We start from the raw sequence: 16799 nt of genomic DNA on the forward strand, positions 1-16799 counted from the left end.
TGAAACATTTTTTCCATCACTTTTGTGGCCAGAAAAAGTGTTTGTAGTTTTTGGAAGTTCGCCTGCCCATTGAAGTCTATTGCGGTTCGCGATGTTCGGCGGTTCACAATCTTTTTCGCAAGTTCCCATTCGCGGTTTGTGAACCAAAATCCGCAGGTTCATGACATCTCTAATGTAGAGTGACTAGCACACAGATAAATAGGCTGTGTTCCTTTCTCTGCCTGAAAGAGTTAAACATCAGGAATGCAAGTGACAGTTTCTGTCCGGGTCAGACTATAGCATAACCCTCACTGATAAGTAATTACAGCCATAAAACACTTTCCTGTCAGTAAATGGCTTCTGAGAGCAGGAAAGAGATAAAAACGGTCAATAATTCATAGATTTCAGCTCTGGCATACTTCAATGAAGGTGTCATTGAGCAAACTAAATTTAGATATAAAATAAAACCAAGGGATATGTAAAAAAAAAGTCATATTTAGGAGTAGGAAGATAGATGCAATTGTTTTTCTCATCTGTTTATTTTCCCCTCTGATGTCCTTTAAAGCTGTCAGGTTCTAGGTGGAGATGGAGCCAGCTAACCAGCAACACTGTATAAAATGTAAGAGATGATGAGGATGGAGGGATTTGATGGTTGATTTGTGTTTGGTTCCTGAGCAGCTGCTGGGGGTATGTTGGAAGAAAAGGATGGACTCAGCCATTGGTTCTCCAGAAGAGCTATTGTATGGTGTACAGCATCATCCAGCATGAACTGATGCATGCAATCGGCTTCCTCCATGAACACAGCAGGACGGACCGAGATAACTATCTGCATATAAACTGGCAGTACATCTCTCCAGGTGGGTGAAGGCCTCATTCACAGGTGCAGGAAAATCTACAGGAGTTTGGCACCAATGATATCACCTATTTGCCCCTTATTAATATTGGCTACTATGGAAGATTTGCCTGATAAAATAGTAGACATTTGTGGCCAGGCCAGACTTCCGCAGCACCCAATATTTTGTGTTTTTTGTAATGGGTTTATGGCCGGGGGAGAAACAATGAAAGAGGAACTCCAACCTAGAATTGAACTTTATCCCAATCAGTAGCTGATACCCCCTTTTACATGAGAAAGATAATGCTTTTTTACAAACAGACCATCAGGGGGCGCTGTATGACTGATTTTGTGCTGAAACCCCTCCCACAAGAAGCTCTGGGTACCGCGGCACTCTGGGCAAACTGCCACAATGTAACAATGTTCACAGACAGGAAATAGCTGTTTACAGCTGTCTCTAACAGCCAAAACAGCTAGGAGCAGCTACATAACCTGCCCACAGTAACAATGTCACCATGTAATAAATGTCAGAATGTAAATCGGGGAGAGGAAAGATTTTACAATGGACAAACACTGACTAAATCATTTATACATAATTATGGTAAAAAATGAAGCACTTTTTTTACTACATTATTTTCACTGGAGTTCCTCTTTAAGGCTAGGCATCAGGGGGGTGAGTTTTAAGGTTAGGCGTCACTGGGAGAGGGGAGGTCTAAAGATTAGGCATCAGTGGGGGGGGGGGGGTTCTTAAAGAGAACCCAAGGTGGGCAGATGGGACCCAGAGGCATGCATACTCCGCAACCGCCCCGATCTCGTCGGGATGGTCCCGGTTTGGAAGGCTTCATCCCCCCTCCCGCTCTGCTATCTGCACAATCACCGGAGGAGGGGAGGGACACTGGCTGCAGGCACCGTGCATGGAGGTAAGGCATGGGGAGACGCTGGATACACAGACAGGCTCAGCTCCATCCACATTCCATACACACACACCATAAACAAATGGTGAAGTAATATATACATAGCTCCTGACTGTCCCTCTTCCCTCCTCACTTGTCCCTCTTTCTATGTAAATATATATTTTTCTCTGCTGAAAAATGTGTTTGATTGTCTATAAACTTTATTCCCATCCTGTAAATTTATATATTACTAATTTTAAAGTGTTAATATGAAGGACAATGAACCGGGATAGAAAGGACCAGTGTGGTTTGAATTATAAAACAACATATTTTTCTTATGAAATCTTTATGGTATGCATAACTAGGGGTGTGATGGGGGTGTGGCAAGGGTGTGGCTTAAGTGTCCCTCTTACTCATCTCAAAATGTTGGGAGGTATGGGCATGTTCTCTGCCTCGTGACATACCTCTGTGTACCCACACTGCCAATCTCTGCCCCCCCCCCCGCCACGCTATAGCCCCCCTAGATTAGCGACAATATTTTTTACAACCTTGGAGGTAACCACATGGAGAGGTATTCCCTGTTCAAACCGCCAGCCAGGGGCGTTCCTGCAGGCTTTCCAGAGCTGCCATTGGGCAGCTCTCTCTCCCTGGCTACGCCCCCTGCCGCTCCCCCACCTTCCTGCACACTATGAGACACACACTTTCTGAGTGCAGCATTTCAACCTATAGGTCATGAAAGTGAAAGTGGGCCAGTGCGGACTACAGGAGTAGCGGGGAGTGGCGGATTTTGCAGGTACCTCATCCGCTCAGCCCCCCGAATCAGATAGCCTACTTTTTTATCATTTTTTGAGCGCACCTTGGGCTCTCTTTAAAGTTAGGTGTGTGTGTGTGTGTGTGGGGGGGGGGGGGTCAGTTAGGGTTAAGTATCGAAAGGGGGGTGGTTAGGGTTAGGCTTTGGATGGGGGGGTGGTTAGGGTTAGGCATTGGAGGGGGATGGTTAGAGGTGGGCATTGTAGGGGGGTGGTTAGGGTTAGGCTTTGGATGGGGGGGTGGTTAGGGTTAGGCATTGGAGGGGTGTGGTTAGAGGTAGGCATTGGAGAGGCATGGTTAGGGTTAGGCATTGGAGGGGCGTGGTTAGAGGTGGGCATTGGAGGGGAGTGGTTAGAGGTAGGCATTGGAGGGGCATGGTTAGGGTTAGGCATTGGAGGGGCATGGTTAGAGGTGTGCATTGGAGGGGGGTGGTTAGGGTTAGGCTTTGGATGGGGGGGTGGTTAGGGTTAGGCATTGGAGGGGTGTGGTTAGAGGTAGGCATTGGAGAGGCATGGTTAGGGTTAGGCATTGGAGGGGCGTGGTTAGGGATGGGCATTGGAAGGGTGTGGTTAGGGTTAGGCATTCCAGACATTCCTTTAGATTGTAAGCTCACAAGAACAGGGCTCTCACCCTTTCGTGTCTTAGAATTGGTTATTCATTTCATTGTATGCACTCTCTGTTATACGTTTTATTCATCGTGTTACAACTGTCACTGTAACCACCAGTTCTGTATTTTGTACCAGTGTCCATATTTGATGTATATCATTGTCTGTATAATTATGCACCCCTTGTTGTTTTCCTTCTTTGTACATGGGAATCAGGAGGAGAGGGAGCAGCATTGTGGCAAGCCGCGGCCGCGCCACCATGCACAGTTCCGCAGCAGCAGCAGCTGCGTCAGTGGCTAACTTTCCGCCTCTAGCCACTGGACGTGGACGCCTTGGGCGCCGCCCAGCAGGAGCATCTGCAACTCACGCTGCAGAGACACAGCAGCAGCAGCAGCAGCGTGTAGTACCTGCTCCTATTTTCCTCCAGCCGGGTCGGAAACGTCCCATTGAGGAAAAGGATGCAGACACTGTGGTGCAACTGATGACGGAGGATGAGCAGCCCGCCATCAGCTCTGCATCCGAGGCCTCCACCCTCACCACCACCACCACCACCACCACCCCTGTTCGCAGCAGCCGCCCAGCAGGGCCTGGGGAGGAGGCCAGTTCACCGTCACTTGGCGATCTGTCATTCAGCAGTCTTTTGACCCCAGGCATCATGAGTAAATTGTCTGCTGTTGTTGGCGATTTTGAGGAGGAGATGCTGATGGGCACTTTGGGGGAGGAGGGACTGGACAGCAAGACTGTGGCGACAGTCAAGCAGCCCATCCATGCATCAGGAGAGGAGTTTGGGGGGTCATCATCCCAGCAGGACATGTTTCAGGAGGGGGAGGATGATGATGACACGGTGATAGACAAAGACTGGGTGCCACCAGCTCCTGGGGATGTCGTCGTCAGCAGCTCTGAGGAGGAGGAGGAGGATGCGCTTGTGGGCCTTGCAAGGAGGCGCATCATTGCAAGCATTGGCAGCAGTAGGCAGGTCCCACAGCCTGCTGGTGTCTCAGGCTCAGCAGCAGCAGCAGCAGCAGCATCTGCCAGTACCACCACCAGCCGCACCCAAGCCCCCCCCCCCCCCCCCCCTCAACCACCACAGGGAGACAGGCAGCAGCGGCTCCAGGTGTTCTTGTCACCAATCTGGCGATTTTTCACAATGCCCACAGTGTACAGCAAGTACGCCACTTGCAACCACTGTCAGCGGAAGTTGAGCAGAGGTGCAGACCCCTTAAAGTTCAGCACCAGCTCGCTCATCAACCACCTTGCTGCTAAACATTTCCACCAGCATGAGGAGTTCCAGAGGCTGAAGGAATCTGGTGCTGGCAGTGGCACCACACCCATCACTGCACACCCTTCAGCAGCAGCAGCAGCAACAGCAGCCACCCGCCCTCCTGCTCCTCCAGCAGCACCATCAGGAGTGCGGAAACGCACTGCTCCTCCCCCCTCTGCAACTCCTGCCGCCGACACTGAGGCCTGTTCTGGCAGCCAGTCCTCAGTGGCCTCTTCTGCTGTGTCCGCTGATTCCCGTGCTAGCAAAAGGCCACGCCAGAGCCTTTTGAGCGAGTCCTTCCAGGGGGTGGTTAGGGCTCTGCCTCCCAGCAGCCGTCGCGTGCGGCAGCTGAACGGCTTGCTGGCACGGGCCATGTGCTCCCAACTCCTGCCGTACATGCTCGTGCAGGAGGGGAGCGACTTGCGTGCGCTGCTTGCTTGTGCAGCCCCAGACTGGCAGCTCCCCAGCAGACCTTACTTTGCCCGCAAGGCCATTCCTGCACTGCACCGCTTTGTGATGGCCAATGTGGAGCGAGGGCTGGAGCACGCGGTTGGTGAAAGGGTCCACGTCACCATGGACTCCTGGAGCAGCCGCTTCGGGACAGGCTGCTACCTGTCCTTCACTGTCCACTGGGTCAGCTTGGTGGAAGGGGGTGAGGATGGGAGAGCAGCAGCGGGCACAGCAGCAGCAGGAACACAGTGGGTGGTGCCACCCCGCAGGGTCAGGGTAACTGCAGCAGGTTCCTCCGATCCTCTGCCATCCTCCGGCACACCTGGCCAAACCCCCCGCCTCAGCAGCAGCGTGAAGGCCCACCACTGCCAAGCGCTGCTGCAGTTGATCAGCCTTGGGAAGACCAAACTGACGGCAACCCATGTGTTGGCCAAACTCCAGGAGCAGGAGAGGATTTGGCTGACCCCCAGAGGCCTCAGAGTCGGAGAGGTGGTGGCCGACAATGGGACCAATCTGGTTGCCGCAATTGACAGGGGAAACCTGACCCACATCCCCTGTCTTGCCCACGTGCTGAACCTGGTGGTGCAGAAGTTCTTGCGCACCTACCAGGGGATGGGCGAACTGCTGGAAACGGCAAGGAACGTTGTGCGTCACTTCCGGCGCTCGGCTGCAGCCTGTACGAGCCTGGAAGACGTGCAAAAGGAGCTGGAGCTGCCACGCCATCAGCTGATCCTTGACGTTCCAACTAGCTGGAACTCCACCCTGGCGATGTTGGAGCGGCTGGTTGAACAGAAGCACGCTGTCAACCAGTACCTTGCCCAGGCCACTGTTTCCGCCGCTCAGAGAAGGGACAAGACCAGCAACATCCCGTCCATCATCCCCGATGATGACTGGAGGCACATGCAGCAGGTGTGCTTAGTGCTGGCTCCCTTTCTGCAGGCCACTAACATGGTGAGCAGGGACCATGCTATGGTCTGCGAGTGGGTGCCCCTGGTTTGTCTGCTGAACAGGGCCCTCGATGCTTTGCTGGAACAGGGAGCGGCAGCCTTGGACCAGCAGGAGCGGCAAGCAGCTGCACAGTCCACCTCTGAGGGGGAGGAGGAGGAGGAATTGGTGGAGGTCCCTGACCTTGCTGCTGATGAGGGGGATCAGCACAGCGCAGCTGAGTTGGTGCGGGGGTGGAGAGAGGATGAGGCGGCAGAGGAGGAGGATGAGGACAGCACTGCCGTCGATGTGCCAGCACACGTGGCCCGCCTCTTCCCAATGGCAGCGCACATGCTGACGTGCCTGCGCAAGGACCCCAGGGTGATCCAGATGAAGCAGAGGGAGGACATCTGGATCAGCATGATGTTGGACCCACGCCTCAAGGGGAAGTTGAGCCAGTTCCTGCCGCCTGCAGGAGGAGACCCAGCGCAACAAATAAGGAGCTTGCAGCAGGCCCTTGTTGAGCGCATGGAGGAAGCCTTCCCCCAGCCTTCCACCCCCACTGTCCAGCCAGCACAGAGGCAGCAGCAGGTGCCTGCATCCAGCAGCAAGCGCCCCACAGACCTGCTGTCTCTCAGCAACGAGCTCTACAGGACTGTAGAGGCTCCGGCAGCAGTGACTAGAGAGGAGGTGCATGCAGCAGCATCCTCCTCCGGTCACAGCCAGCGCCTGACCCGCATGGTGGCTGACTACATGGGGTCCTACAGCGGGCTTGACAGCAATGCCCCTGTTGATCCCATGGAGTATTGGGTCAAGCGCCTGGAGATCTGGAGCGAGCTGGCGCAGTACGCCCTGGAAGTGCTGTCCTGCCCCCCTTCCAGCGTGCTGTCCGAGCGCTGCTTCAGTGCAGCTGGTGGCGTGGTCACCGAGAAACGCTCATGTCTGTCTCACAAGTCTGTGGACAGACTGACGTTTCTCAAGATGAACCAGGCGTGGGTGAAAGGCGAGTTCCTGGCCCCTGTTGTCGGCGAGAGGGGGACATGAACTGGCTGCCGGAAGAACCATCATTAATGTGCCTTACCACCCTTTACCACCTCCTGGCTCCTGCTCACTAAGCCAGCCTGGTTCACTTTGACTATTACGTTGCCTGCAGCCACACATTTTACATCTACAGTGGGCTGCTGTGTACTGCCCTTCTGCTGTCTGTCTGTCTGTGTTTCCCACTGCCAGGGTACACAGATTTACCTTCTGCTGCCACTCTGCCACCAGCTATTACGTCAAACAATAGCTATATCTGTGTAATTTGCTGTGAAAACAAAACAAAAAAACCATTTTAAAAAAAAAAAAGGTTTAATTTTTCTGAGGTGCCCGGGTTGAAAACTGTGTTGTCCCAGTTGTGTATTGGACACGATGTGGGCTGCACGACCGCTGTCTGGGACCTCCTGTTGTGTTTATTTACAGCCCTGGTATCACCGCTAGGTACCAGGGCTATTATGTCACGCTGCCTGCCTCATTGACTGCCTGCTGCCACACACTCATCCTCCTCCTCCTGCTGCTGAATTTACCTCCTGCTGTCTGTGTGTTTCCACTGCCAGGAAGCACATACAATGGCGCTTCCACCATGCGCCACCAGCTATTTGTTACGCTCAAAAATAGCTGCATTTCTTTAAAAAAACAAAAAAAATATATATACTTTTTATTAATACTTTGTGATATTATTTTTAGAGGTGTCCGGGTTGAAAACTGTGTTGTCCCAGTTGTGTATTGGACATGATGTGGGCTTCACGACCGCTGTCTGGAACCTCATGCTGTGTATTTACGGCCTGGTACCACCGCTAGGTACCACACAGCCTATTATGTCTCGCTGCCTGCCTCATTGACTGCCTGCTGCCACACAATCATCCTCCTCCTCCTGCTGCTGCTGCTGAATTTACCTCCTGCTGTCTGTGTGTTTCCACTGCCAGGGAGCACATACAATGGCGCTTCCAACATGCGTGCGCCACCAGCTATTTATTACGCTCAAAAATAGCAGCATTTCTTTAAAAAAATATATATATAAAAGAGAAATAAGTGAAGAAGAAGAAGACGATATAGAAGAAGAAGAAGATATAGAAAAAGAAGAAGAAGAAGAAGAAGAAGATATAGAAAAAGAAGAAGACGAAATAGAAAAATAATAATAATAAGAAGAGGATATAGAAAAAGAAGATATAGAAAAAGAAGATATAGAAGAAGAAGATGAAGAAGAAGAAGATGAAGAAAAAGAAGATGAAGAAGAAGAAGAAGATGATGATGAAGAAGAAGATGATGATGATGAAGAAGAAGATGATGAAGAAGAAGAAGAAGAAGATGAAGAAGAAGAAGATGAAGAAGAAGAAGATGAAGAAGAAGAAGAAGAAGAAGATGAAGATGAAGAAGAAAAAGATAAAGATGAAGAAGAAGAAGACGATATAGAAGAAGAAGAAGAAGATATAGAAGAAGAAGATAATAAAGAAGAATAAGATATAGAAGATAAAGAAGAAGAAGAAGAAGAAGTATATACACTACTGAACAGAATTTTGGACACAACTTCTCTTCTCTTTCCACCTTTTTTTTTTTTTAAAGGAACATCCCCACATAATCACTTGCTGTTGTTACTTGGAAAAAAAGATGTTTCTTGCATCATTCACCCTCAAAACAAGTGTTGGAAGCTATTTAAAGAGAATCTGTATTGTTAAAATCGCACAAAAGTAAACATACCAGTGCGTTAGGGGACATCTCCTATTACCCTCTGTCACAATTTCACCGCTCCTCGCCGCATAAAATTGGTTAAAAACAGTTTTTAAAAGTTTGTTTATAAACAAACAAAATGGCCACCAAAACAGGAAGTAGATTGATGTACAGTATGTCCACACATAGAAAATACATCCATACACAAGCAGGCTGTATACAGCCTTCCTTTTGAATCTCAAGAGATCATTTGTGCGTTTCTTTCCCCCTGCAGCTATCTTCAACTGAAGTGTCAGGCTGTTTCATCCTGCAGAGTGCAGACAGCTCTGCCTGTATGTAATTCCTCAGTATGTGAAAGCCCAGCCAGCTCAGAGGAGGATTTATCCAGCTTGTAAAAGATAAGAGAGAAGAGAGAAGCTGCCCTACTCTAAATAATACACAGGCAGTGTGCATAGAGGGGCCTGGAGGGGGGAGATGCATCACAGAACCACAACACTGAAGAACTTGGCAGCCTTCCAGACACAGGCTGACAAGTCTGACAAGAGAGAGATACATTGATTTATTACAGAGATGGTGATAGTAGAACATGCTGCAGTAAGCCAGAACACATTAGAATAGCTTTTGGAACTTGTAGGATGATAAAAAACAGGATGCAATTTTTGTTACGGAGTCTCTTTAAGGCCTATTCGAATAGTCAGCTCGAATAATGAGCTCGAATACCGACTCAAATAGTGAGCTCGAAGTCCGAGGTCGAATCGAATAGTAAAAAATATTCGACTCGAATATTCGACCGAATTCAAATAATTTACTATTCGAATTCGACCTAACTCGAATAATAAAAAGGGGTATCCGAGCATCACTGATCTGTAGTCAAATATTAGAATTTGTACTGCTAAATAATAGATAATAATTTACTAATAATTTCAGGTACCCAAATATTCGGCCTCCCTTTTTGCAGTTCGCAGCATGCACACGTAAAGTACAACTCCGGGCCAAATGTAAAACAAAAGTCAAGTTGCACCCAAATATGTCTAAGATATCACCATATACTTGTGTATTGTGTTTGTTAGTATGTCTTACAAATAAAGCTCTGATCAAAAATGCAATATTTAAGCAATACTAACTTTACCTTTGTTTTAAAATATAACTGCGCAACTGTTTGCCGAAATAAAGGACTCATCACAACTTTCATATTTTATAAATAATAATTATTTATAAATAATATTGATTTACAGGAGGACAATAAGCAGCAGTGTCGTAGCCACAGACCTCAGTGCCTTCCCCCCCCCCCACACACACACACACACACACTGACAGCAGACAGCACCAGCAGACAGCTTGATACACGCTGGCCCCGCACATGAACGTTCCCAATCTTTGCCTCTGAGGAAGCTTTTTTAGCGAAACAGCTGTCAGGCATCCCCTCACCCCCACTGCACCCCGCGTGTCAGTACACCGTGGATTAAAAGGTATTTCTATTTTTTCAACTGTGCCTCCACTTTTTCTTCATTGTCAATTGCTCAAGTGTATGCTCTGGAGAGCACGTTGATCATGGAGTACGCAATCCGGTGAATCCAGTGCCCACCCACCCACACCTGGTGCCAGTCTGTCTCTCCCTTATACAAGGTTACACAATCTTATCGCTGAGATCCTCAATCAGTGCAAGGAGGGGGGCAACCCCCAGCCCAGCCGCATTCCTTATGGCCCATACTCACGGGCTACTTTTGCTGCCTGTCGCTAGCACACGGGAGCGTGTGCATGACAGTTCGGCGACAACTCGTCGCCAAGTCCCTCTGCATACACACGCAGAAGTGGGACTAGGGATGCGACGGAAGCTGTCGCCGACGTTCCTCCCCGTGCCGGAAACTCAATGCTCCGGCTATTAAGTTGCTGTCGATAGTCCGCATACACACGCGGAGTAGCGACAGATGCGGCAAAGTTGCGGCTGCAACTGTCGCCATGCGATTGACGGCCGCCAATCGCCTGGCGACAGCAGCAACGAGCGACGGTTCGGGGTGCGCGCGCCATACTCACGGCCCGGGCGACCTTTCGCCGCAACACGCACGCGCCACGTGGTTGCGGCGACAATTGTAGCCCGTGAGTATGGGCCATAACAGAGAGACGTCACCAAACAGCTGGCTAAAGTACTGTTTTCCCTCTGGATATCAGAGTACAACCCCCAGCACAGCCACAACTTCAAGGTGATCCCTGCTCATGGTCATACTTCACTGCTCTGTCCTTCATTCCTATCATCCTCATCCCTCACTGCTCTTTCCTCCTCATCCTCCTGCTTCACTGCTCTCTATTGCCATGGCACGACTTAGTGATTCAGGCTGCGTATTTGCTGCTCAATGGGAGCTGGGCCAAATCGGAAATGGCCGTAACACCTAGTGAAAAACAGCCCTTATCCTTAAAAAAACATTCTGAATTCTGATCCCTGCATCATGTCACTAACTGTTCTTAGGATCTAACACTCTAATCATCCTTAGTGAAATGAGACAGTGATCAGAGCGTAAAAATTCTAAAGATTGTTAGTGACATGATTCAGGGATTAGAGTTCAGAATATTTTTACTTGGGGGTGTGGCCTGTGTTGAAGGGCGGGGTTTAGGGCGCCAGAGCGCCTGTGCCTATGGGCTCCTGAGTTGTAAATCCGGCCCTGGGTAGGACATTATACTATGACTATGGTAGGATTAGAGTGTGAGCACCTGAGGACAGTCAGTGACATGACTATGTACTCTGTAATGTGCTGCAGAAGATGTCAGTGCTATATAAATACATAATAATAATATGGTAGGACATTAGACTATGACTATGGTAGGATTAGAGTGTGAGCTCCTCTGAGGACAGTCAGTGACATGACTATGTACTCTGTAATGTGCTGCAGAAGATGTCAGTGCTATATAAATACATAATAATAATATGGTAGGACATTAGACTATGACTATGGTAGGATTAGAGTGTGAGCTCCTCTGAGGACAGTCAGTGACATGACTATGTACTCTGTAATGTGCTGCAGAAGATGTCAGTGCTATATAAATACATAATATATGATAGGACATTAGACTATGACTATGGTAGGATTAGAGTGTGAGCTCCTCTGAGGACAGTCAGTGACATGACTATGTACTCAGTAATGTGCTGCAGAAGATGTCAGCGCTATATAAATATATAATAATAATATGGTAGGACATTAGACTATTTAATGACACAAGCAATTGGGCAGCACCAGTTCAATCAATTACCAGCTCATTGAAAAATTCTCAATTAATAATGCCTAGTGCGTGCAGAAAAGGATTCTAAACTATACATAATTTGCAAAAACAAAGATGAATCCTGAAGGACCGCACCACACAACCATCTAAGTAAATAATTAATGAGCTTTATTGTACTATAATTACACAATCCATTAAAAACAATTAAAACAATGGGCCCCAGGTGGACACAATATAACACAGCCAATGGCTACAGTTAATGATACTCAAAAATAATATAATGGTTAAATGATCAAATTATCAAATGAATACAGCCCATCCCCCTTTCTCACAACCACAATAGTTCGTCGGTAAAAATCAAGATGAGATGAAAAAGGATAAGAAAGTGACATGTGCAAAGTGCATATGAAAAACAGACTAGAATAGTCAGGATGTTAAAGTGCTAGAGTGATGAAAGCCACACTAGTGGTAAAAGTACCCCGAACATGAGTGTTGTAGTGGCAGAAAAACGGAAAACATGCATGAAAAACCGGTGAAGATGGTCCACCGGACCAATGAGCAAAGTGTACCAAAGAGGACTCACCAAGATCGAGAACTGGAGGAGAAGGGGATGTGTCCGCCTGGGAGAAAGAGCCTTCGCGATTCGCCGCCTAAAGCGGCTTCTACCGGGCATAGTATACGCCTCTCCATCCCCCGTATAAATAGGAAATGCGTCAGCGGAAGGGGCGGGTCAAGTCAGTCAATGCGTACGTGGCCACGTACGCTGGGACGCAAAAGTCGCGCTCTCTTGGAGCGCACCTTCCGTCCCATAGACAGCCCAGTCACGTCGGGAGGAGGCGTGATTTTAGCAACTATAGTAAACGAATAGGGTCTCATAAGTGCAATTGTACCAATCCATAAGTGGGAGAAAAAAAGACTGGAAAAATAGAAAAGAAATGACCAATCAACGTACATAGTCTTATTGGAAAAGCAATGCATAGGCAAACACGGATGATGATATATATATACATATAAACACAGGTGTATTTCTTGCGAATAAGGAAATATTACATTTCAAATGACTACCCAATCCACAACTAACGGAGGTGTATATATATGTGGACAGACAATCATCTCAAGTGCAGAGAACACACAAGCAAATGGGTATCACTGCACCAGAGAATACAATTTATAAAGTACAAATCTAACTCCTGCATCAACCTATATATACATAAAGGATCTCTATCTAGTACGCCGAGGACATCTAGTGGTCATATGTACGACAAAATACATCAACTAATAGGACAGGACTCCCCAGTATCAAATGAAGCTCTCTGAAGCAACAAACAAACGATCAGATAACTGATTTGATTGTATAGACGGATCCATTACATCAAAGTGATTGTAGAGAGGTTTCCACAGTAAACTTGGTTCCAGAGTCAAATAAGATCTCAGTTTGTACCGAAACTCTAAAACAGAGAGAAAGGAAGAAGGAGGGGGAGGGGATAAAGGGATAAAAAACAGATGTTAATATCACTATCATTGGGTGAGCACTCACCACTAAAACGTCCTTGCAAAAATAAACAGCATTGGTGCCATACCATAGACCACAACCAGAACATGTCCAGTGGGAACAACACACCCAATGCACGCGTTGCCCCCTGGGGTCACTCACCAAGCTCCCAAAGTGGCCTTTACTAATGTCTGCTACACTGTCATGCGTAAAGGAATGGACTGTATATGCACATGGAGGTGTCAACTCACAAAACACCCCCGAGTGTGATAAACAACATGCCCAATAACTTAATGATAACAAAGAGCAAGGCACAATGTGGAGGGACAGTGGAAGATAAACCAAAACCCAGTTGTGACAGAAAGTCCATAAAACACACCCACATGCTCCCCATCAGTGCAGGTATCCCAGGAAAGTGAAATCATCATTTAGACCCACCGGAGTTCTGGTTTCTAGTTCATAGATCCACCGGGTTTCTTGTCGGAGCAATGCCTGAGTAATATCACCACCCCTGGAAGACAAAGTGACATGTGTTAATCCATAGGACATTAGACTATGACTATGGTAGGATTAGAGTGTAAGCTCCTCTGAGGACAGTCAGTGACATGACTATGTACTCTGTATAGTGCTGCAGATGATGTCAGTGCTATATAAATACATAATAATAATATGGTAGGACATTAGACTATGACTATGGTAGGATTAGAGTGTGAGCTACTCTGAGGACAGTCAGTGACATGACTATGTACTCTGTAATGTGCTGCAGATGATGTCAGTGCTATATAAATACATAATATTAATATGGCAGGACATTAGACTATGACTATGGTAGGATTAGAGTGTGAGCTCCTCTGAGGACAGTCAGTGACATGACTATGTACTCTGTATAGTGCTGCAGAAGATGTCAGTGCTGTATAAATACATAATAATAATATGGTAGGACATTAGGCTATGACTATGGTAGGATTAGAGTGTGCGCTCCTCTGAGGACAGTCAGTGACATGACTATGTACTCTGTACAGTGCTGCAGAAGATGTCAGTGCTTTATAAATACATAATAATAATATGGTAGGACATTAGACTATGACTATGGTAGGATTAGAGTGTGAGCTCCTCTGAGGACAGTCAGTAACATGACTATGTACTCTGTAATGTGCTGCAGAAGATGTCAGTGCTTTATAAATACATAATAATAATATGATAGGACATTAGACTATGACTATGGTAGGATTAGAGTGTGAGCTCCTCTGAGGACAGTCAGTAACATGACTATGTACTCTGTAATGTGCTGCAGAAGATGTCAGTGCTATATAAATACATAATAATAATATGGTAGGACATTAGACTATGACTATGGTAGGATTAGATTGTGAGCTCCTCTGAGGACAGTCAGTGACATGACTATGTACTCTGTATAGTGCTGCAGAAGATGTCAGTGCTGTATAAATACATAATAATAATATGGTAGGACATTAGGCTATGACTATGGTAGGATTAGAGTGTGAGCTCCTCTGAGGACAGTCAGTGACATGACTATGTACTCTGTAATGTGCTGCAGAAGATGTCAGTGCTTTATAAATACATAATAATAATATGGTAGGACATTAGACTATGACTATGGTAGGATTAGAGTGTGAGCTCCTCTGAGGACAGTCAGTAACATGACTATGTACTCTGTAATGTGCTGCAGAAGATGTCAGTGCTATATAAATACATAATAATAATATGGTAGGACATTAGACTATGACTATGGTAGGATTAGATTGTGAGCTCCTCTGAGGACAGTCAGTGACATGACTATGTACTCTGTAATGTGCTGCAGAAGATGTCAGTGCTATATAAATACATAATAATAATATGGTAGGACATTAGACTATGACTATGGTAGGATTAGATTGTGAGCTCCTCTGAGGACAGTCAGTGGCATGACTATGTACTCTGTAATGTGCTGCAGGAGATGTCAGTGCTATATAAATACATAATAATAATATGGTAGGACATTAGACTATGACTATGGTAGGATTAGAGTGTGAGCTCCTCTGAGGACAGTCAGTGACATGACTATGTACTCTGTAATGTGCTGCAGAAGATGTCAGTGCTATACAAATACATAATAATAATATGGTAGGACATTACACTATGACTATGGTAGGATTAGAGTGTGAGCTCCTCTGAGGACAGTCAGTGACATGACTATGTACTGTGTAATGTGCTGCAGGAGATGTCAGTGCTATATAAATACATAATAATAATATGGTAGGACATTACACTATGACTATGGTAGGATTAGAGTGTGAGCTCCTCTGAGGACAGTCAGTGACATGACTATGTACTCTGTACAGTGCTGCAGAAGATGTCAGTGCTATATAAATACATAATAATAATATGGTAGGACATTAGACTATGACTATGGTAGGATTAGAGTGTGAGCTCCTCTGAGGACAGTCAGTGACATGACTATGTACTCTGTAATGTGCTGCAGAAGATGTCACTGCTATATAAATACATAATAATAATATGGCAGGACATTAGACTATGACTATGGTAGGATTAGACTGTGAGCTCCTCTGAGGACAGTCAGTGACATGACTATGTACTCTGTATAGTGCTGCAGATGATGTCAGTGCTATATAAATACATAATAATAATATGGTAGGACATTAGACTATGACTATGGTAGGATTAGAGTGTGAGCTACTCTGAGGACAGTCAGTGACATGACTATGTACTCTGTAATGTGCTGCAGATGATGTCAGTGCTATATAAATACATAATATTAATATGGCAGGACATTAGACTATGACTATGGTAGGATTAGAGTGTGAGCTACTCTGAGGACAGTCAGTGACATGACTATGTACTCTGTAATGTGCTGCAGATGATGTCAGTGCTATATAAATACATAATAATAATATGGTAGGACATTAGACTATGACTATGGTAGGATTAGAGTGTGAGCTACTCTGAGGACAGTCAGTGACATGACTATGTACTCTGTAATGTGCTGCAGATGATGTCAGTGCTATATAAATACATAATATTAATATGGCAGGACATTAGACTATGACTATGGTAGGATTAGAGTGTGAGCTCCTCTGAGGACAGTCAGTGACATGACTATGTACTCTGTATAGTGCTGCAGAAGATGTCAGTGCTGTATAAATACATAATAATAATATGGTAGGACATTAGGCTATGACTATGGTAGGATTAGAGTGTGAGCTCCTCTGAGGACAGTCAGTGACATGACTATGTACTCTGTACAGTGCTGCAGAAGATGTCAGTGCTTTATAAATACATAATAATAATATGGTAGGACATTAGACTATGACTATGGTAGGATTAGAGTGTGAGCTCCTCTGAGGACAGTCAGTAACATGACTATGTACTCTGTAATGTGCTGCAGAAGATGTCAGTGCTTTATAAATACATAATAATAATATGATAGGACATTAGACTATGACTATGGTAGGATTAGAGTGTGAGCTCCTCTGAGGACAGTCAGTAACATGACTATGTACTCTGTAATGTGCTGCAGAAGATGTCAGTGCTATATAAATACATAATAATAATATGGTAGGACATTAGACTATGACTATGGTAGGATTAGATTGTGAGCTCCTCTGAGGACAGT

The 16799-nt window shown here is 46.3% G+C and overlaps 1 protein-coding gene across 4 annotated transcripts in view; it reads left to right on the top strand.

Annotated features, from left to right (window-relative positions):
* Positions 1 to 16799, top strand: part of LOC137538746 (low choriolytic enzyme-like) — a 1161243-nt gene that overhangs the window by 1004484 nt on the left and 139960 nt on the right. For all 4 annotated transcript variants that reach the window (XM_068261057.1, XM_068261060.1, XM_068261059.1 and 1 more), the window contains one exon: positions 658 to 836. In XM_068261057.1, coding sequence (XP_068117158.1) covers positions 658 to 836 — 179 coding nt within the window. The remainder of the gene's footprint in view (positions 1 to 657; positions 837 to 16799) is intronic.

Source organism: Hyperolius riggenbachi, chromosome 11, assembly GCF_040937935.1.
Source record: "Hyperolius riggenbachi isolate aHypRig1 chromosome 11, aHypRig1.pri, whole genome shotgun sequence".
Classification (NCBI taxonomy): Eukaryota; Metazoa; Chordata; class Amphibia; order Anura; family Hyperoliidae; genus Hyperolius; species Hyperolius riggenbachi.